The 20581-nt window shown below is 55.4% G+C and overlaps 1 protein-coding gene across 1 annotated transcript; it reads right to left on the minus strand.

Annotated features, from left to right (window-relative positions):
* Positions 1–8526: 8526 nt before the first annotated feature.
* Positions 8527–20349, minus strand: ACADS (acyl-CoA dehydrogenase short chain). The gene is made up of 10 exons (XM_032431555.1): positions 20244–20349; positions 18993–19156; positions 11575–11724; positions 11251–11362; positions 10718–10869; positions 10234–10404; positions 10025–10162; positions 9775–9870; positions 9516–9572; positions 8527–9358 (listed from the first exon to the last, which is right to left on the minus strand). The coding sequence occupies exons 1-10, from the start codon at positions 20287–20289 to the stop codon at positions 9206–9208; spliced, it is 1239 nt and encodes a 412-aa protein (XP_032287446.1). The 5' UTR covers positions 20290–20349; the 3' UTR covers positions 8527–9205.
* Positions 20350–20581: the final 232 nt, after the last annotated feature.

The raw sequence follows: 20581 nt of genomic DNA on the forward strand, positions 1-20581 counted from the left end.
GGAAATTTTCTTCACTCACTAAAGGTTATACCCCAGAAATGTACAACAAAGAGATGTCATACCTAACAGCAAAGCAGTGAAGCGGGGGTGGCCATGCAGTGTCAATGCAACATGACAAGAAAAAGAAATGAGGGGGCGCCTGGGTGGCTCAGTCAGTTAAGCGTCTGCCTTCAGCTCAGGTCATGATCCCAGGGTCCTGGGATCGAGCCCCGCATCGGGTTCCTTACTCTGTGAGGAGCCCGCTTCTCCCTCTGCCTGCCGCTCCCCCGGCTTGTGTGCTCTCTCACTCTCTCTCTCTCTCTGACAAATAAATAAATAAAATCTTAAAAAAAAAAAAGAAAGAAAAAGAAATGAGGGAGATCGTATAGAAAGGATCATTGGCAGTGATGACTGAGCTTTTCTGAGTAAGCAATCTATTGAAAGAACTGACAAGAAAGCTCTTCAATATAACCAGATAAACACACAGAAATAAAAGAACGAAAACGACATCAGCAATAAACAATTTCTAAAAAAATAACGGATGACTCTGGTTTCTCGCAAGATGGTGAACTGGGGTAGGCTGCTGGCCCCTCTTCAGCCAAACTCTGAACACTACCGAGGTTAAAGGAAAGCATACAGCATTAAGGAACTCATGTGAATGAAGATCGCAAGAAAATTCCCGGGAGCGAGGGTGGTTGACACCAGATGGAGAGAACCACAGCAGCCCAGAGCGGGGGGGAGACAAGGGCCCCAGCAGATGTGTCACGGGTCCTGCGACCATCCTCGACTCTGGTGATTCACCAGAAGGACTCGGCAGACCCGATATCAAGTTACCTCATAGCTAAGGTTTCTTAAGCAAAGGATACAATACAGAAAGAGCAGGAGAAAGATATGCATAGATAAAGCCCAGAGAGGTCAAGAGCAGACCCTCTGCAAGGGTTGCATAGATTTATTTTATTTGAGAGAGAGAGAGAGAGAGAGCACGAGAGTGGGGAGGGGAGGGGCAAAAGGAGAGGGAGAAGCAGACTCCCCACTGAGCAGGGAACCCAAGCGGGGCTCCATGCCAGGACCCTGGAATCATGACCTGAGCCTAACCCACTGAGCCACCCAGGCACCCCCAGATTTTTTTTTTTTTTTAGATGAAGTGCTTATTTTTAGACCAAACGTATTTCATATAAAACCCCTTTAGGGGCGCCTGGGTGGCTCAGTCGTTAAGCGTCTGCCTTCGGCTCAGGTCATGATCCCAGGGTCCTGGGATCGAGCCCCGCATCGGGCTCCCTGCTCTGCGGGAAGCCTGCTTCTCCCTCTCCCCCTGCTTGTGTTTCCTCTCTCGCTGGTCTCTCTCTGTCAAATAAATAAATAAAAACCTTTAAAAAAAAAAAAAAAAACCCTTTAATATGCAAACCGTAATCACAACAGCATCCACAGAGCCCGAAGGGAATGGGGTATGGCAGAGAGTATGGCAGGGGGAGGGAAGGTTTTCAGGGTCCCTACTGCTTCCCTTGCCTGCAGTCACTCTGTGGCCTGTGAGAGCATGAGGCCTTAGCCAAGCAGATCAAGGCAGCCAGAGGTCGAGGGGTCCTGATGCCTCCACTGAGAAAGGCTGAGCAGAGCTGGGCCCCTCCAACGTGTCATCTCCCCACCATGGCAGCCTCCAGGGACAGCCAGATGCAGTTAGGAGGTAAGGGGGTGGGGGGGCTTGTGACTGACAGTCCTGCATCGGACAGTCAACCGTCATTCCTCAGCATCCCACAGACCATCCCCTTGGGAACAGAGTCTTTCAGGGGCCCTCAGTGCAGGGCAGAGAGGTGAGAGGTGCCCAGGGAAAGCCACTCAGGTCTTGGAACCCAGAGTCCTTAGAAGATGCTCACATAGGCACCTTCATGCTACATGACTAGCGGTGGTGACTAAAACTTAGGACTCCAAAACAGACACCAGCTGTAACAGTCCTAATAGTCATGTTAAATATCTTAACATCTGATAATCTGCAATATCATACCCCAAGCCCCTAGGGATGGTAGAGTACATAGTTAGCTCAGTCATGATGTTACACCCAAGAATGTTGCAAAATTAAAGACAGATCAAAACAAAGGCTCATTGAGAGCTATACAAACCAAATGATAAAAATCCCACCTCCAAGGGGTGCCCGGGTGGCTCAGTGAAGCATCCAGACTCTTGATCTCAGCTCAGGTCTTGATCTCAGGATCGTGTATTCAAGCCCTGCCTCCCACCTCCAAGCACTTTATGGTTTAACTTAAGAACTTCAAAGATAAAAAGAAAAACAATGGAAGGCCTTCTAGAGATAAAGAGCAGATAATTTATAACAGAAAGAAAAAAATAGGGCCAGACTTTTAAAGCGTGACACCAGAAGAAGACAAAGATATTCTGAGCTCTCAGAACAGTTTCTATACGAAGGACCTCAGTGAATCAATCTTGGATAAAGTCCTTCAGTAAGAATATAAATAAGTCCAGGAGAATGTGGAGATGCATGGAAATAAGAGAAAACACCTTGGTCGTTCACAGGGACTGGGAGGGAGGAAAGGGGAGGAAAAGTCTCAAACAACCCTGAACCAAAACACCAGAAGTGAATGTTGGGGGGGCGGGGGGGATAGAAGAGAAAGGAGAGACCAGACAATGAGAAAATGCTCACGTTCTTTACCTGTCTTAGGAAAGGATGTAGATATAAGTTAAATAAATTGATAGGAAAAATTAAACATAACTACTGGTCTAAGTTACCTCAACCAGCAGAAGAATAAAACTGGAATGCATGCATTTTTAAAAAATAAGTAAATTCAGTGTATGCAATCAAAGGCAGAAAGGGAGAAAAATGAAAACAAAATAAAATGGAGAGAGGAAAATATAAAATGGCAGAAGTAGGTCCAAATATGAAACAATTACAACAGATATAAATGGGTTAAACTCACCAAGCAAAATTGAGACTCAGCTTTGGGTAAGGTCGGGGGAGGAAGGGGAGAGAAGATCCAATAATATGTTTTTCCAGGGACACACGCTTACAACAAGAAGATAAGGCCAAAAACAACAACAACAAAATGAAATTTTATATATTAGGAAAATATGAACCAAAAAACACAAGGGTTCCTCAAAAAGATAAACATAGTTACTATATGACCCAGCACTCCGGGGTATGCAGAAGTGAAAACATAGGTTCACACAAAAACTTGTACGCGAATGTCCACAGCAGCATTACTTGTAAGAGCCAAAACAAAAAAAGAAACGACCCAAATGGATAAACAAGAGAGATTATTTAGCCATAAAAAGGAATGAAATGCTGATACGTGACATAACACAGATGAACCTACAAAACATGATCCTGAGTGCAAGAAGCCAGACACAAGGGACGCCTGGGTGGCTCCGTCAGTTAAGCATCTGCCTCTGGCTCAGGTCATGATCCGGCTCAGGTCCTGGGATCGAGCCCCGCATCTGGCTCCTTGCTCAGCGGGGAGCCTGCTTCTCCCTCTGCCTGCAGCTCCCCCTGCTTGTGCTCTCTCTCTCTCTGACAAATAAATAAAATCTTAAAAAAAAAAAAAAAAAAAAAAGAAGCCAGACACAAAAGGCCCCGTTTGTGTGATTCCATTTATAGAAAATATCCACAATAGGTAAGTCTGCAGACTGGTGGTTGCCAGGGGCTTTAGGGCTGGGAGGTAGGAAGGAACGGGGAGAAGCTGCTTAACATGTGAGGGGTTGGCTTTGGAATGAAGCTAACAGAGGCGTCATGGATCAGAAGAAGGTGCCTGCAAGGTCTAAAACCAGCAGGGATTATTCCTACCTAGACTGTAAGGATCTTCGCTAACTAACAAGAGAAAGATAGGAAGGAAAAACAGATCAAGGATATGAAAAAGAAATTCACGGACAACAGGAAAATAACCAATAAATATTCGAAAATATGCTCAAACTCCCTTGAAAACTACAAAGCCAAGTCACATTTCTCAAGTGTCATATTGGCACAAATTAGACAGGTGTCTGACTTGATCATTTTTTTATTTATTTATGTATTTAAGTAATCTCTACGCCCAACGTGGGGCTCAAACTCATGACCCCAGGATTAAGAGTCACACACTCCTCTGACTGAGCCAGCCAGGCGCCCCAGATGCCTGGTGATTTCTAGTGTTGGGAAGATGTGGGGAAACAGGTACCTCCCGGTGCATTGGAGGAGTGGAAGAGGAGAGCAATTGGGCAGAACTGGAGGTAAAACCATACAACTGAATGTCTCAAATCGGTTACAAAGAACAAATTGTTCAAATGTATTGACATGAAGAAATGTAAAGTGAATAAAACTAAATAATGCATGGAGGATTCATCTCACTGGGGGGCAGGGGAGAGGACACATAAATAAGATGTTCATAGATGCACAGGAAAAGGTCTGGAAGGATGCACCCCCAGAAGGGACTGTCACTTTTTACCACAAAATGTGTATTTGAAATGTTTGCAGAGGACAGAAAAAACTTCTAAGACAATTTTTTAAAGAGTAAACATTGAAATGCAAAACCCATTTTATTTTTAAGATTTTATTTATTTATTCACTTACTTAGTGCAACTGGGGGGAGGGGCAGAGGGAGAGAGAGAATCTCAAGTAGACTCTCTAAGAGCAAGAGCAGAGCCCACTGTAGGGCTGGATCTCAGGACCCTGAGCTCATGACCTGAGCCAAAATCAAGAGTTGCATGCTTACCTGACTGGGCCACCCAGGCGCCCCTGCAGAACCATTTTAAAAAGTGGAAGCTACACACTAGATGAGCCTTTTTGCAACTATACAGCTGACAAACGATCAGCGTCTGAACTATAACCCATGAGACCATTACGAATCATCAAGGGAAGGAGCAAAGGATGTGAATGGCCATTCACAGCAGAAACCACAATGGCCAATAAACATGTGAGAAAGATGTGCAATAACAACCAAGGAAATGCAAGTTAAAATCGCAGTCAGGTTGAAGAAAAAGTGTAAAGCCGTTGGTACCGAGGGATGGATGCCCTCCTGCCGCATTGGAAGGCTGCGTGCTGATCCAACTGCTGTGGAAGGCAATTTGGCCATATCTGGTAAAGCTGAAGAAACAAAGAGCCCAAAGCCTGGCAAAGACCCAAAGACCGCTTCTACTTACATACGCAAAAGCTGTCACCTGTGAACAAGGAGACACATTCCAGAATGCTCTCTGCACCACGGTTTGTGTCAATGAAAAACTGGAAACTTCCTAAGTATATTTATACAATGTGACATCATGCATCGATCAAAATAAATGAACTAGAGTTAATGTATCAAAGTGGAAAAAAGAATCTTTTTTTCCTGAAGATAGAAGTGTTTTTTTATTGTTTTTGTTTTTCTTTTCTTTTTTTATTTAAATTCAGTTAGCCAACACATAGTACATCATTAGTTTTTGGTGTAGCATTCAATGATTCATTAATTGTATATAACACCCAGTGCTCATCACATCAAAAAAGAATCCCTTAAACAATACTTGGTTTTTACAAAAAAGTGACTTACGGACCATGAAGTAAATCCCAATACGTTTCAAAGAATTTATTTTTTTTTTAAGATTTTATTTATTTATTTGACAGAGAGAGACACAGCGAGAGGGAACACAAGCAGGGGGAGCGGGAGAGGGAGAAGCAGGCCTCCTGCCAAGCAGGGAGCCCGATGTGGGGCTCGATACAGGACCCCGGGATCATGTCCTGAGCTGAAGGCAGATGCTTAACGACTGAGCCACCCAGGTGCCCCTCAAAGAATTTAAATAATCAGGAAATGTTCTGAGACCACAATGCAATTAAGGTAAAAATCAATACCAATGGGTATGGAGTTTTCTTTTGGGGTGAGGAAATTTTCTGGAACAAGATAGTGCAGCTGGTTACATACAGTGTACGTGTGTTAAATGCCACTGAACTGTATATTTTTAAAGAAAAATGGTAAATTCTCCGTTATGTGTATTTTACCACAATTTAAAAAAAATCAATAACAAAAAATACCAAGGAAAGTCCCATGTTAATAATACTCCTCTCAATAACTGATAAGTCAAAGGATAAGGCCCAATGGAACTGGGAATACCAAAAGAATGAAAATACAATATATCGAGTTTTCTGAAGTGAAGCTAAAGCCGTGCGTAGAGAGAAATGTATAACTTTAAATTCATTTATTAGAAAAAAAGACTGAAAAATCCATGAACATTCAGCCCAGGAAGCTGGAAAAAGCACTGCATATGGAATCCAAAAATAGAAGGAAACAAAGCATCAAACAAGATAAAATTTAAAACCACAATACCCAACGTCAGTAAAGCCAAAAGTTGTTTCCCTAGAAAGACTGCAAAAACGGAGAAACCTCAGATTAATTGGGAAAAGGGTAACATAACTAACAACGGAAGTCGGCAATAAAACGGGGACGTCCCCACATTCTCAGGGCCACAGACCCGGACCACGAAGCCAGCCGGTCCTGGAGAAACCGCCAGGTGAACCCAGACTGAGGCACAGCCCGGGCCGTAACCGCCCGGACACTTCAAATGTGCCAACGTCGGGACAAACATGCAGTCTGAGAAACCGGGCCTGGAGTGAAGGGGACAAGAGACCTCTCGATGCAACAAGGGACCCCGGATCTTGGGGGGGGGGGGACAACAACTGAGAAAGCCCTCGTGCCAACTGACAGCTGTGCAGGAGGCGGCAGCCGGGCACCGCGGGGTAGGCGGCCTGGTGTGGTGAAAGCGAACGTCCTCGTCCTGGGGAAACACGCACGGGACCCTGGGCGCGGAGGGACGTGGTGTCTGAGCCCGACGCCAGCAGTGCAGCCGCGGACGGACCCCGCGGCGGAGGGCAGCCTTCGGTCCCAAGCTGGAGGGGCTTCCCCTAGCCGAAGCCGCTCCCTGTCAAAGCCAAGGCTGGACCCTGGCTCGGCGCCCCCCCCCCCGCGCCCCCCGACGCTCTGCGGCTCCTCCCGCTGCCCCTCCGCGCCGGGCCGACACTTCGGAGAAGCAGAGCCCCAGCTGCGAGTCGGGAAACAGGCGTGTTCCTCGGCGCCCAGCCCCCCTCAGCAGCGGCAGTGCTCGCCGCTCCAGCCCGCGCCGCCCCCCGGGCCCTTCGTCAGGCACGTGCGTTTCAGCAGCTGGGGCGCGTGGGCCTGAAGCCCGAGCAGGAGAGCTGGCTTTGCAGCTCCGCTACCCCGGCCGGGGGTGGGGGGGTGGGGGGGTAAGGCTCGGTGTGGATCCCCTGCGTTCCCCTTGAGCCTCCACATCACCTGCCCCCCCCCACACACACACACCAGCTAGACTAACAGCCCAGACAACACGACCCACCTGCCTGCTCCCTCACCCCTCAGCTGGGCCAGGGAGCCAGTGCTACCAGGCTGAAGGGGTCACAGAGCCACCCGAACACCCCCTCCTGGCTGTTCACGGGGTCAGTGACTCAGGGAGGGACAGACCTTCATGTGCCTCCCAGGTGGGGGAGGTCAAACTTGGCCGCTCCTGGGGAGAAGCCCCGAATCCCACCCCGCACCTTCGGCTTGCACCTGAGCCCAGGGCGGCGACAGCGGCGGGTCCCCGCGGAGGGTGTGAGCCGGGCGCCAAGCCCCTCGGGGCGCTCACCTGTTGCAGGAGGGGGCGCAGATCACCCGGAGGTCCGCGGGCCGGCCTGAGCCCGAGAGCGCGCGGGGAAGCGGCGAGCGGCCGCGGGTGCGGCTTGTTGGCGGGACGCAGCAGCTGCTGCCCGGGCCCCGCCGCCCGTGGGCCCCGCCCCGCGGCGCAGGGAGACCCCACCCCTCCGCCCCCCGCCGCGCCGCGCACGCAGCGAGCCCCTGGCGTGGGAGCCTGGGCCGGGGTCCAGGGCAGCGCCCCAGGGGAGGCGCGAAGCTCCCCGCGGCTTCCTCCGCCAAGGGCGTCGAGGCTGTTCGGCGCCCACGTGAAGGGGACTCCAAATGGGTCATGTCTCCGTCCCCACTTCCCTGCAGAGACCTCACCGCGACGACAGGCCCGCTTCCCCGCCCTGCGGAGGGCTGACCCCCGCTCCCTGGAAATCTGTCTTGCCGGGTTTCTCTTCCCGCTGCCTCGCCGCATTGGGTGGCTGCCGTTAAAAGCTGGGCTCCGGCTCCAGGGGCACCAGACCCCCGTCACCAGCGGAGGATGCTGTGGCGGCCCCATGTCCACCGTTCCGCAGCCGGGCTTGCAGGCCGGTACCGCTTTTCCCAGTCGCCCTCCCCACCTCCCTCCCTTCCTCCTTCCTGCTCAGGGGTCGACCCACCCTGCGGAGCCACCTGGACAGCACCCTCTGACCCAGGGGCCCCGACCCGCCCTCCGTGCGCGGCAGTCACTGTCCTAGACCCTCACCGCGGCCCGGGGACCCAGCTCTGTACCTTCCTGGAGCAGGTCAACCCTGCCTCGTGCTGGAGCTCTCCCTCGACACCGACGCCCCTGCAGTCTGCCTCACACCCGCGTGCACGCACACTCGCACACTCGCAGACTCACACGCACACACACTCACAGGTGGTAGCTGTCCCCGGGCACACTAGCAGCCCACGTCCCCTCCCCAGCAGCGCCCGGGCAAGGACACGAGGACCAGGGCACAGGTATGCTTTATTACTTCCTCTCCACAATCGATTGTCCTCAAGAATGATTCAGACCCCTTCCCACGCGTTTATAATTTATGAAGAACCGGCTTACGGGATTCCAGGTGCTTCCCGAGGAGCCAGCTCGCCTTCCCGAGACCACCGGTCGTTCTGGCCCCCACCGCAGTTCCCCACTCCTCCTCCTGACCCCTGACCTCAGGGATAAGAGCAGGCGCATCCAAGAGCCTGTCCCACCTGGGTCTCCTGCTGAGAACGGAAATGGGGGTCCCACAGTAGTAAGTCAGCCCTTCCCAAGGCCCCGCCTCCAGGAGGCCAGGTCCACTTGGATGAAGAGAACAAGGCACAGGTGTGAAGAGGAAGCAAAGTCAAAAAACGGAGCTGAAGACGGGGGGTCCTCCGAGGCAGGTCACCGCCCCTCACCTTTCCTTTCTCCCAGACTTACCCCCAGGCAGTTGGGTCTGGGGTGGGTGGAGGTGGGCGCGGCAGGTGAGTCCACAGCAGAGGGCTGGGGCCGGGAGGTCCTGGCAAGAAGAGGCATGGCCCCCAGCTGTCCACCCCCCAGGGTCCCAGACCAAGCGTCAGGGTTAAGGCCTCACGGCTCCTGCCCCCCTTTCCCGTGGTCCTCAGGCCAGCCTGGCACCCGAGCGGGGCGCTCGTTGGCCCTGCCTCGCGGCTCAGCTCCGGTAGCTCTTGAGCAGGTGCCCGGCGATCACCAGCCTCTGGATCTCGCTGGTGCCTTCATAGATCTCGGTGATGCGCGCATCGCGGTAGTGGCGCTCGGCCGGCATCTCTGTCACGTAGCCCATGCCTCCCAGGATCTGGATGGCCTACCGGGGAAAGCGGCCCATCAGGAGGGAAAAGGCCGTGCCAGGGGCAGGATCGGCCACACTGGGGGACCAGCAGGGGCGGGGACGCTGGCCCACTTCCTGCCACTCACCCCCCGGGGCCTCGCCTGGCGCCCCCCTCTCGCACCGGGACGCTCACCTGGTGGGTGATGGCAGTGGCAGCCTCCGACGCGGCCAGCTTGGCCATTGCCGCTTCCTAGGCACAGGGGACGGTGGGGTCAGAAACTCCTTCGGGGGGTAGCCACCGGCACATGGCGCTTCAGCGGGGCCGGTCCTGGGGAGCCTCCCCCTGCAGCAATAAACCCACAGGCCCGAGGAACTGGAACCCCACCCAGACTTCTCGCTCCACACACCAAAGCTCTGGGCCATGCCTGGGGAGACCCCTTCCCCACAGGCACCTTGGTGAAAGGCTTCTTATTATCCTTCAGCATGGCAGCACGCCAGGTCAGCAGCCGGGCGCTCTCCAGGGCCAGGGCCATGTCCGCCAACTTGAACTGCAACAACCCAGCCCCCCACCCCCACCCCGCAGCAGTCAGTGGCCGCCCCTCCCTCCAAGGAGGGGGGTGGGAAGAGGAGGGAGAACCCGGGAGCCAGAGAGGAAAGGCCGAGCTGCCCTCCCTCCAGCATCCGGGCTAGGCTCCCCGTTACCTGGATGCTCTGGAGCTTGGTGAGGGGCGCCCCAAAGGCCCTGCGATTCTCGGCGTAGTTCACAGCACAATCGAGGGCGGCCTGGGCGATGCCCAGGGCCTGGGAGGCGATGCCAATGCGCCCCATGTCCAGGGTTTGCTGTGGGGAAGGCCCCAGTCAGTGGCTGGCCAGCTGGGCCCCAGGGCCCCCGGCCCCACCGCCAGGCTCACCATGGCTATCTTGAAGCCCATCCCCGGCTCCCCCAGCAGGCTGTCCTTGGGGATACGACAGTCCTCAAAGATGAGGTTGGCCGTGGATGAGGCCCGGATGCCCAGCTTGTCTTCCTTCTTCCCCAGCGTGAGCCCAGGCGTCGGCATGGGAACCAGGAAGGCACTGATGCCCTGCAAGGCCCAGACACAGGCAGAGATGTTCTCAGAGACTGGCCCCGCCACACCCCTTACTCAAGGGCACCAGAGCAAACCGGCCCCTTCCCGCCACCTCCCTCAGACCTCAGCCGGGGCGCCCTCTGCTGGCTGCTCAGGGGAACGTGCAGACTCGGGCCTCAGGCCACCAGCAGGCCAGGGAAGCAAAGGGGCCGCCCCAAGGGGTGTGAGAGCAGGGACAGCTCCACTGAGCCACAGGGAATTCGCATCGAGAAGCTACGAAATATCTGCAGCCCAGAGGTCTCCCCGACCCTCTCCCCGGGGTCCCCACCTTGTTCTGCAAGGATCTGTCTGTGCTGGCGAAGACGACGGCGGCGGAGGCCTCCCAGGAATTGGTGATCCAGGCCTTGGTGCCGTTCAGGACCCATGAGTCCCCCTCTGCTCGGGCAGTGGTGGAGGCGGCTCCCGCGTCGCTGCCGTTCCCTGCCCCCCACACAGATTCAGAAGCCACTGTTGCTGCCAGTGAGCAGGGGACCCAGCCTGGCCCCCAGCTCCAGCACAAAGAATCAGGGTTTTGGCTCCCAAGAGGAAGCTCCCGGGCCACACCAGCAACCAGAGAGCCCTCAGAGACTAGTCCAAGAGGGTCCGGGGGGCGGGGGGGCAGAGTGGGGCATCTTCACGCCCAAGGGACCCCAGAGCCAGGCGGCCAGAGCCCAGCCCCCACTGCCCACACCAAAGGCCTGTGCCCTTGTGTCTCATGGCCCCGCTCCTGCCTCTGCCCCAGCGGCAACCCAGCCCCAACCCGACTCTGTCACTCTGATTCTGCACAAGGCACGGGGGCCAACCACGGTCCCACCGTGGTACCTGGTTCACTGAGCGCAAAGCAGCCAATTCTGTCGCCACCGGTAAAAGGGGTGATCCACTGTTGCTTCTGCTCCTTGGAGCCGAACTTCAGGATAGGCCCCAAGTAGAGGGACTGTGGGGGTGAGCGGAAGGGGTGGGTGGGTGGTCAGAGGGGGCCTGTGGACCCCACTCCAAGACCCAACCTGAAAGAACCGAGCCCAGAGGAGGTCGGGGGCTGGGTGCCAAAGCCCGGCCATGCCCAGGACACCAGGACACGTGGCCAGAGTGCCCACCTGCCCATGGGAGCCTCCCTTCCACCTGTGTGTCCCAGGAGTGGGGACTCACGTTGTTGACACTCATGATGACTCCTGTCGAGGCACAGCCCCGGCTGATCTCCTCCATGGCAATGGCATAGGCCAGGTAATCGAGGCCGGCGCCGCTGAACTCCTCAGGCACATCCATGGCCAGAAGCCCAAGCTTGCCCATCTTCTTCACCTGGCCGCAAAGGGAGGATGTCATGGCAAGGGCAGCTGGCGGCCCGTGCCCACCCCTCCCAACTCCAAACCCTCCTGCTCCTGAGCCCGTGCCTGCGGAAACTCAGGCCATGTGGTCCCATCCACCCACCCCCTGATGCCCGAGGCCAGACGCTGAAGACCCAGCCTCAGCTCAGGTCTGCCTGACAGCACCGTGCATCCAAGCTGTTCTGCCCCCCACACTCCACACGGGCTCACCTCTGTGTCCGCAGCCACAGCCAGCAAGTGGGCAGAAGGCACAGGAAACCTTCAGGGGCCCCCAGGGTAAGGAGCAGGACAGCACAATGCCATACAGACCTTCTCTCAGCTCTACACACATACCCCTGTCTCCCCACCACAGGGCCTTTGCACGTGCTGTTTCCGGTCAGTAATGCCCTTTATCAACTAGTTGTTGTGGTCTCCTTCCCTCCAGATCTCAGCTCAAGCCTCACTTCTTGCAGCTCTCCCAGAACCTGTGCCCTTCCAATGCGGGGCTTATGCAGCTGGAAGTTCACACCTATTACTCTGCTGGTTTGGGTTAAGATCCTTCTCCCTGGGGCGCCTGGGTGGCTCAGTCGCTAAATGTTTGCCTTCAGCTCAGGTCATGATCCCAGGGTCCTGGGATCGAGCCCCATATCGGGCTCTCTGCTCAGCGGGAAGCCTGCTTCCTCCTCTCCCACTCCCCCTGCTTGTGTTCCCTCTCTCGCTGTGTCTCCCTCTGTCAAATAAATAAATAAAATCTTTTAAAAAAAAAAAATCCTTCTCCCTGACCATGAGGGCCAAGACTGGTTTTTGCTCACTGCGATATTCGCAGTGCCCATGAATGAGTGAATGAATGCTAAGAGCTTGGAGTTTCTGATTTGGAACAACAATAACAGTAACCGTCAACCAGCAAGTGCCTACTGTGAGCCAAACTCTGCATCTGAGTCTCTCCAGACCTCAGACACATGGAGCAACCTGCTCGGGGCCAGAGCTCATGAATAATGCGGCCGGACCACACCCCAGTGACTCCAGGGTCACAACCAGCTCAGCACAGCGCCCAGCTCCGCCCCTGTGACGTGGGACAGGTGAGCCTGCATTCTGGGGGACCGACACGGACCACACAGAACCTACTGAGCTTCGAAAGGAAGCAACTAAAACCAAGTGCCCGTGGGGAGCAGCAGGGGGCACAGGAGAAGGGCAGTGCTGCTTTCCAAGAGCCCCTCGGTGTCATTTGATTCCTGGAACCACGTTCTTACACTATTTGGACTTAAAAAAAGCAAACATAAGAATTTTCACAATATTTTCTCATTTTTCTATAATTAATATTATTTCCATGATTGTAAGTGCTGCACCCCCTCCGCAAATAGCACCTGCGTCACGGGACTGTTGAAGGACTGAGAAAATGCATATCAAGTGTGGAGCCCGGCGCCTGGCGCAAGTGGGATGATGGGTGAACGCGCTTCCCATCACGAAGTGGCTGACGAGTGGTCACCCGGACGAGGGTGAGCGGGATGAGGAGCACACGCCCCTCTGTGGAATTCTTACCAGACTCTGCCCTGAACTGTTCCCATGGGAAACCCTCCTACAAGCCTCCACGCTTGGGGTGGCTTTACTCCCCCCTCAGTGTCTCCCAAAAACACCCGGGGTGGGGGGGGCAGACACTTCTTGTCCCCGGGGTGGCACTGACCTACCGAGCCCACAGAGCTGATGGCGCCCTGCGGCCACAAGAGGGCAGACGCGGGTGCCTCCGCAGGGGAGATGCCGTTAAGGATCGTGGATTATCCAGGGGACCCAATGGCATCTCAAGGGTCCTTACAAGGGGAGGAGGGAGACAAGGAGAACGAGAGGTGACAGTGGAAGCAGGTGTCAGAGTGACCCTAGTGCTGGCTGGAAGGGGGTCACGGGCGGGTAGCGCAGGCGGCCTCCACATGCTGGAAGGGGCAGGACATGGACCCTTCTCCACAACCACCAGCGTGCTGATTTCGGCCCAGCGAGACCCACTTCGGATTTCCAACCTCCAGGAACTGTCGGATAATAAGCCGCTGTCGTTTTAAGCCGCTAGTCTCTAGTCTGTGGTCATCTGTCACAACAGCGCAAGAGGAAACTGACAGTTTCTGAGCCTGGGTGACTCAGTTAAGCGTCGGACTCTTCATTTCCGCTCAGGTCATGATCTCAGGGTCACGGGATCGAGCCCCGGGTTGGGCCCCGCGCTGGGCACGGAGCCTGCTTAAGACTCTCCCCCGCCCACAACCTGTCCCCCGCTACCTGTCCCTACTGCTCACGCTCTCTCTTAAAAAAAGAGGGGGGACTCAGAGGTACCCCAGATGTGTCACTTTGAGAATCTCTAAAAAGACAAACATTCTGTGGTGACCACACAGCTGTAGCGGGAGGGGTGGGCCTGCTCAGAGACCCTGCAGCATGGCGGCGGGCTGTGGTCTACACAGCACCGGATCTCATTCCACGTGGGGGCGCACAGGGCCCGGTGCCAGCACGAGCAGGGCCTCAAAACAGAAACCGTCAGACTCACCCTTCAAGGCAGCCAACAGACCCACGCCAGGGGGAACGCGGCCTTGCGCTGGGCAAGGCGGTGCGGGGTCAGGAGCCTGGGCCACACTCCCGGGGGCTGGAAGCACGCGGGCCTCCAGGATGCACGCGCAGGCCTCGACAGGTGCCTTGCCGGACGGCTCTCTCTGGCCTCCCGGCAAAACTGTCCCATGCTACAAGTGCCACCGAACCTCCTCTTCATCCCACAGCCCTTCATGGTACATCCCTGGAATGAAGGACGGAGTCGTCCCACACCCCGCAACTCCACTTCACCCCAATTAACAAAAAGGGAACCGAAATCCCCAGGTGGGGTGTGGGCAGAGTGAGGATGATCCGTCTTCCTTCTGCAGGCGGGGGGGAGCTCCACAGAGAGGCGACTCCTCCGGGACATAGGACGTCAAGCCACATCCAGGCCACAAAGAAGCCAGAGCTTGGGGGCCCTCTCCCCTTGACTGCGCCCCCCACCGGCTCTCCTGACGGTTCTCGCTGCAGGAGCTCACTGCACCCCGACCAGTCACTCCCCTCAAGTCTCACCCAGGTCCACTCTGCCCCCACTACTTGCCACCAGGGTTTGCTTGAAAAGCTTCCAGCTCCAGCTTGCTGGAGGGCAGGAGCTCGCCCATACCGGACCCAGAGCCTGGACGCAATCCGGCTCACCCAATTTCATCAGTGATGCCTGGCTCTGCTTTTCCCAACCTTTCTACTCAGAAAGCCCAGGGGCGCCTGGGTGGCTCAGTAGGTGAAGCATCTGCCTTCAGCTCAGGTCATGATCCCAGGGTCCTGGGATCGAGTCCCGCATCGGGCTCCCTGCTCAGCGGGGAGCCTGCTTCTCCCTCTCCCTCTGCTGCGCCCCCTGCTTGTGCTCTCTCTCTCTGACAAACAAATAAATAAATCCTTAAAAAGAAAAGAAAAGAGGTCACCAGATCCCTGGCATGATGCTACAGCCAGCTCGCAGGAACATTCTAGGGAAAACACAGAGACAGAACAATGCTGGTGGTGTGTCCGGGCAAACGGACCGGTGGCGGGGGAGAGAGCCAGCCTGGCAGCCCAGGGAAGAGATGACAGCATAGAAAAGAGAAAGAGACCGGGAACAAGACGCAAAGCAGCGGAAACAGGAAGAACATGTGTGTCCCTCCCGTTGGGGAACGTTGAGCGGGCACTTCCTAGAGACACACCGCCGTAAGGTGCCCCCGGAGCTTACGCCTTCACAGAACCAAACGTATCCTGAGTTTGCATGAGCTCAACACAGTCAAAACTGACTCCCTTCAAAGGATCCGATCTCCTCGCTTGCCGGAGATTTGCTGCTTATTCAAGGGAGAGAAGCCCTGTTCGCCGCCGCCTCGAGTGTCCGCTGGTGGCCGGCGGGTGCTGCGTGCTGGGCCAGGATGGCCACGCAGCGTCACCTCGCCTCCCCGCTGCGGACTGTCGGGCTCTTCCCGAGAGCACGGTGTCATGTGGACAGGGACGTGCGGGCGTGCGCAGGAAGCCGACTGCCCGAGACAGCACAAAGCACCATGCTGAGGCCAGCCACAGAGTCGCCGTGAGGAACAGGATGCTCCCAGGACACAGGTGGAGGAATGCGCTTGGGACAGAGGGGAGGCGGCATTCGGGACACACTTCCAGGGTGGAATTAACAGGACTCAGTGGGTAGGAGGAAGAAGACAACGGGGCATGGTTCTAGAGGTTTCTATGTGGCTAACTGGGTCAGGGAAGCACCATCACCGGAGAGAGAGCACGACAAGGAAGAGTGGGTCTTGCACCTGCTCTAGTAAAGTTATTCAATAAACAGTCACCAAGTGAAGGAGAAGAAATGGGGCTTGGTTTTTTGTTTTGTTTCGTTTTTAAAGTAGGCTCCACACCCCCACATGTGGCTCGAACTCATGACCCTGAGATCAAGAGTCGCACACTCTACTGACTGAGCCCGCCAGGCCAGGGGCTCAGTTTTACACAATAGATATACAGCCCCCACGTGCTGGAAGGCTGGTGAGTCCAAAATCAGTTGAAACACCATTTTATTTATTTCCCTTTATAACAAAGTAACATTGTAAATTTTCCTTTGTTTCCTTTCTTCTTCTAATTCTTCTTCTTCCTTTTTTTTTTTGGTTTGAATACCGGAAAACTGAAGCTCAAGTGTAGGTTCCCAAACCAGCCAAGCAAGCAGAAATTGGCACTAGCCTTCCACCTAATTCTTGGCCTCCCTCAATTCTTCTCCCCTTGAATCTTCCCCCATGAACCCACTTTTTCTGGGGGAACCGGGTGGACAAAAAATTCTTCAGGAAAAAATATTAGAAATCACTAACTAAGCACCTACTATAGGCCAGGCGGGCACTCAGGGGTCTGTATCTGGCTCCTCCCATCCTACCTGTGGGGCTGTTAGGCAAGAAACTTAACCTCTGGCTTCAGTTTCTTCATCTAAACACCGAAGACTCTTTGAGTAACTTCCCCGGAGTGTTGTGCTGAAGACATAATGCAAGCACCTGGAATACAGTAACCCCCAAATGATAGCTATTCCTGTTCTTATCACCGTTTTATTGGGAAATGTTCAGTGGTATTATTTTGATTTGGGCAACCTGCCATATTATCTGTGGGTCTAGTTCTCTGATCCCTCTGCCCGCGTAAGCCCTGGATTCCCTTCGGTACCTGGGAGCTGAGCGCCATCCAGAGTAACAGAGCCGGGGATAAAAGCACAAATCCAGCAGGCTTCCATCTGCCACGAAGGGAAGCAAACACGGATTAACCTCTGCGTCCCATCAGCCGCCAAGACAAGAGTCCGGGGCACGGGAGGGGTGGTGGCAAGATCAGAAGATGAGGCACAGCTCCTCCCTAGCTCTACAACCCCATGCCATTCAAACAGCGGCTCCTTCGTCATCTCCGAAAAGGGGAAAGTGCAAGCCGGATGCGTGATCAGCGACACGAAAACACCTAGACCAACACAGACCCAAAGACAGACGCCATCACGACTCAGAGCTACGGCCGTGCCCTGGGCAAGTCCTGATGAGCTCTCCCGGCTTCCAGAGGGAGGGAGGCTGATGCCGTGGCCGCCTCCCTCCACACCTGTGTCTGCCACTGCTCCGAGGGGTAGCTTGCAAACTCCCAAGCCCCAGGAAGCCAGGAGGAGATGATAAAGCCAGAGGACTAGTTCAGAGGAGCTTGGGGGAAAAAAGTCTGTTTCTACTGCCAGCTTTCTTGCCCAGAGCAAATCTAGGCCTGTCATCTTAGTAAGAATTTGAGGGAACAGAAGAATAGCGGAGGAAAAGTAAATCAAGCCATCTGTCTTTTGGTAGGAAAAGCCCCAACACACAGCCATGTCTCAGGCAACTGCTCTGGGGGCAACGTCTTGAAACTCCTCTCGGCTTGTTCCCATCCTCTGCTCACCGAGAGCTGGAGTTTGGTCACATCTCCATTAATGGCACTGAACGGTAAAGGGAACGTGATGGGTGGGGTCACAGAGCGGAGGGCAGAAGGGTAGTTTAGGCCCTTGACGGGAATATTTCCAACTAGAACAGGCCTTCCCTGCCCGCCAGCCGGGCTTCTGGGCCAACCTCGGGGAAACTGGATGGAGAAGGAGGTCCTGGAGCCAGCCAGGCTTGGGATGTGAATTCTAGCGCACAGATCGGTAACCTTGGAAAATCACTTAACCCCCCTCTGCCTCTGCCTCAAATTTCTCAACTGTAATAAAAACAATCATAGTGTTGCCAGTTCCCACGTCCCCAGGACCAGGAGGCACCAGAATTCGACATGTGTTGGCTCATTTAATCCTGGCAAGCATTCTAGAAGCCAAATGGGGATCAGATTTGCAGGTGAGGATGTCCTCAGACCTAACCTCAGACCCTTTTGGGATGACCCAAAAGTTACCCGAAGTTACCCAAACAGTGTCAGTGCCCGGACTGCCATCTGCCCACCTCACTCGGAGCTCCCCGTGTGTCGCCACAGTCCGGGCATGGTGCCCAAGACACTGTGAACAGCACAGGAGACATGAAATGGCAATCAGAAAACTCTGGAACTCCTTAGAGTGACAAACAGACCAGGAGAAGAGGCCAGAAAGATTTACACCTCCACAAATCCTTTACTGAACAAATATTTGTTCATTTGTTGGATATTTATGCCGTGTGCCACAGGGCTTGCCAGGCCCTGGGGATCCAGCAGAAACATCTTACCCAGGAAATGATGAAGGAGCTGACTGCAAGGGAAACACACGGAGGCACGGGAAGGAGCACGCTCCCTGGGGTCTCAGGGTCGGGCAGAAGAGCTGGGCCTCGGCCCTCACTCGGCATCTCATTAGCTCCATGACCTGGGGCACAATATTTAACACCCCCTCCCCCAGTCCATGTGAGTTCACCAACTATCCAGCAGGGTATGTGATACTTGGACCCTCACCTCACAGGTTGATTGTGAGATGCAGATGGGCTGTCATACCTCGAGGGGCCCAGAACCGGGCCTAGCCCCCGGCAGGCATCCTGCAAGCGCTAACCGTGGCTAGCAGCACAATGCCTGGCCCACGGTAAGCGCAACGCCCACCCACCATTATGACTGTTATTGCGGAAGTTAAATCCGGCAACAGGCCTCGTGCTGGATGAAGGAAACCTCCAGAGCATCTTCTGCGTTCCAGGACCCACCTTAGGATTCCTGGCTTGGAGTCTCAGTGCCTCTGGCTGTCCCTGTCACCGCCAGTCCCGCAGTGGCTGGCAGACCACCATCGGGGGCTGCTGAGGTTGGAACTCTCACCTGGGCCGCCGGGAAGCGATGTTCCTTGTCCATCTGGGCTGCAATGGGAACCAACTCCTTCTCAGCAAATTCCCGGCACGTCTGGCGCAGCATCTGGTGCGTCTCTGGCAGCTCCACAGACTGGTAGATAGTATGTAACCAACGCCAGGCCCGAGGACGCAGAGCTGTGGGCAGGAAGAACAGGTAGTAGTGGGAGGGGAATGCAGGAGGTCCTGCTGCATGATCATCATGGTAATGGCCATCCAGTGACTCAGCGGGCCTACCCCAGGGATGATTTTGCCCCCCGGAAGATATCTGGCAACGTCTGGAAACATTTCTGGTAGTTGTAGGGTGGAATGCTCTTACTATGGAGTGGGTAGAGGCCAGGGATACTGCCTAATACCTTACAAGGTACAGGACAGACCCCACAACAAAGAATTATCGGCCCAAAATGTCAATAGCGCGCTGTTGAGAAACCCACACCAACTGAATGCTTCCTCCACTTGCTACACAACTATCCCAGTCCATCTTCAGGACGACACCAATCGTACTAAGACCACAGCTTTGCCACCTTAGGCAAGGATCTTAACTTCACTGAGCCTCCATGCCTAGAAAACCTGGTGGCCAGCAGTACTGAGCTCCTGGGGGTGGGAGGGTGAAAGAGATGCTGACTGCAGCACCAGCACAGGGCCTGGCAGACACAGCCCTCCACGGGGGTCCCCTTACTGTTGTCCTGCAGGCAAAGGAAGCCCTGGCCACGTGAGAGAAATAAGCTGGGAAAGGTGCGGTATGAAATAATCAACAAGCCCGAACAGTTACTGAAAGCCATCTGACAGGCGCTGTGCTGAGTGTTTTACCCAGCCTGCGTGCGATCTGATCCTTGTAACAACTCCACGAGAACAGGGACACATCGCTGGGACCATTTTACACACGGGCCAAATCCGGCGGACGGGCCGAGCGTCTCGCCCAAGGTCACACACGCAGAGTCTGCGTTCAGACCCAGGCCTGGCTCGGGAGGACGGGCGCCCCTGGGCCTCCGCGGGCGAGGAACTGAGCGGGGGTTGGGGGGGCAGTGTGGATGCCACGGCGAGAGCCGGGCGGCGGGCGCGGGTCGGAGCGGGAGCCGGGGCCGTGCAGGCGCCAGCAGCGGCCCAAGTGGGGCAAAGGCCGCGCGCGCTCCCGGAGAGGGTGCCGTCCGGCCGCCGGGACTCGAGCCCGCTCGGCCGGCCCGGGCTGCCGCCGCCCCGCTGTGCAGAGCCGGAGCGCACTCACCTCCGCGGCTGGGGCCGCAGGCCCGGGCGAGCAGCGTGGCGGCCATGGACGCGGACGCGGCGCGGAGTTTCTGTTCGGCGACCTCCCGCGGGAGCGCACCGGTTCCGGGCCGCGGGGGGCGGGGCCAGGGCGGGCCGACACGCCCCCTAGCCCCGGGGGCAGGTCCCGGCCCCGCCTCCCTCCCCGGAGCGCTCAAAGCGCTCTCCAGCGTTTGCGAGGTCTCCGCGGTCCGCCCTCATCCTTTCTCCAAACCCTCGGACGGTGGCCCATCTCTCCTAAAATCCAATTCCGCGGCCTAAAATGCTCCATATGACCAACCTGCGCCTACCTCTCCCGCC

Source organism: Phoca vitulina, unplaced genomic scaffold (assembly GCF_004348235.1).
Source record: "Phoca vitulina isolate PV1807 unplaced genomic scaffold, GSC_HSeal_1.0 scaffold46, whole genome shotgun sequence".
Classification (NCBI taxonomy): Eukaryota; Metazoa; Chordata; class Mammalia; order Carnivora; family Phocidae; genus Phoca; species Phoca vitulina.

What these genes read in the sequence shown, in the direction of transcription:
- ACADS (XM_032431555.1), bottom strand. Translation starts at nt 20,289, where the DNA reads ATGGCCGCCACGCTGCTCGCCCGGGCCTGCGGCCCCAGCCGCGGAG. An exon ending in ATCGCTTCCCGGCGGCCCAG is followed by an intron (nt 11,725 to 18,992) that starts GTGAGAGTTCCA and finishes CTTTGCGGCCAG; the next exon opens with GTGAAGAAGATGGGCAAGCT. An exon ending in ATAAGAAGCCTTTCACCAAG is followed by an intron (nt 9,573 to 9,774) that starts GTGCCTGTGGGG and finishes CCCTGTGCCTAG; the next exon opens with GAAGCGGCAATGGCCAAGCT.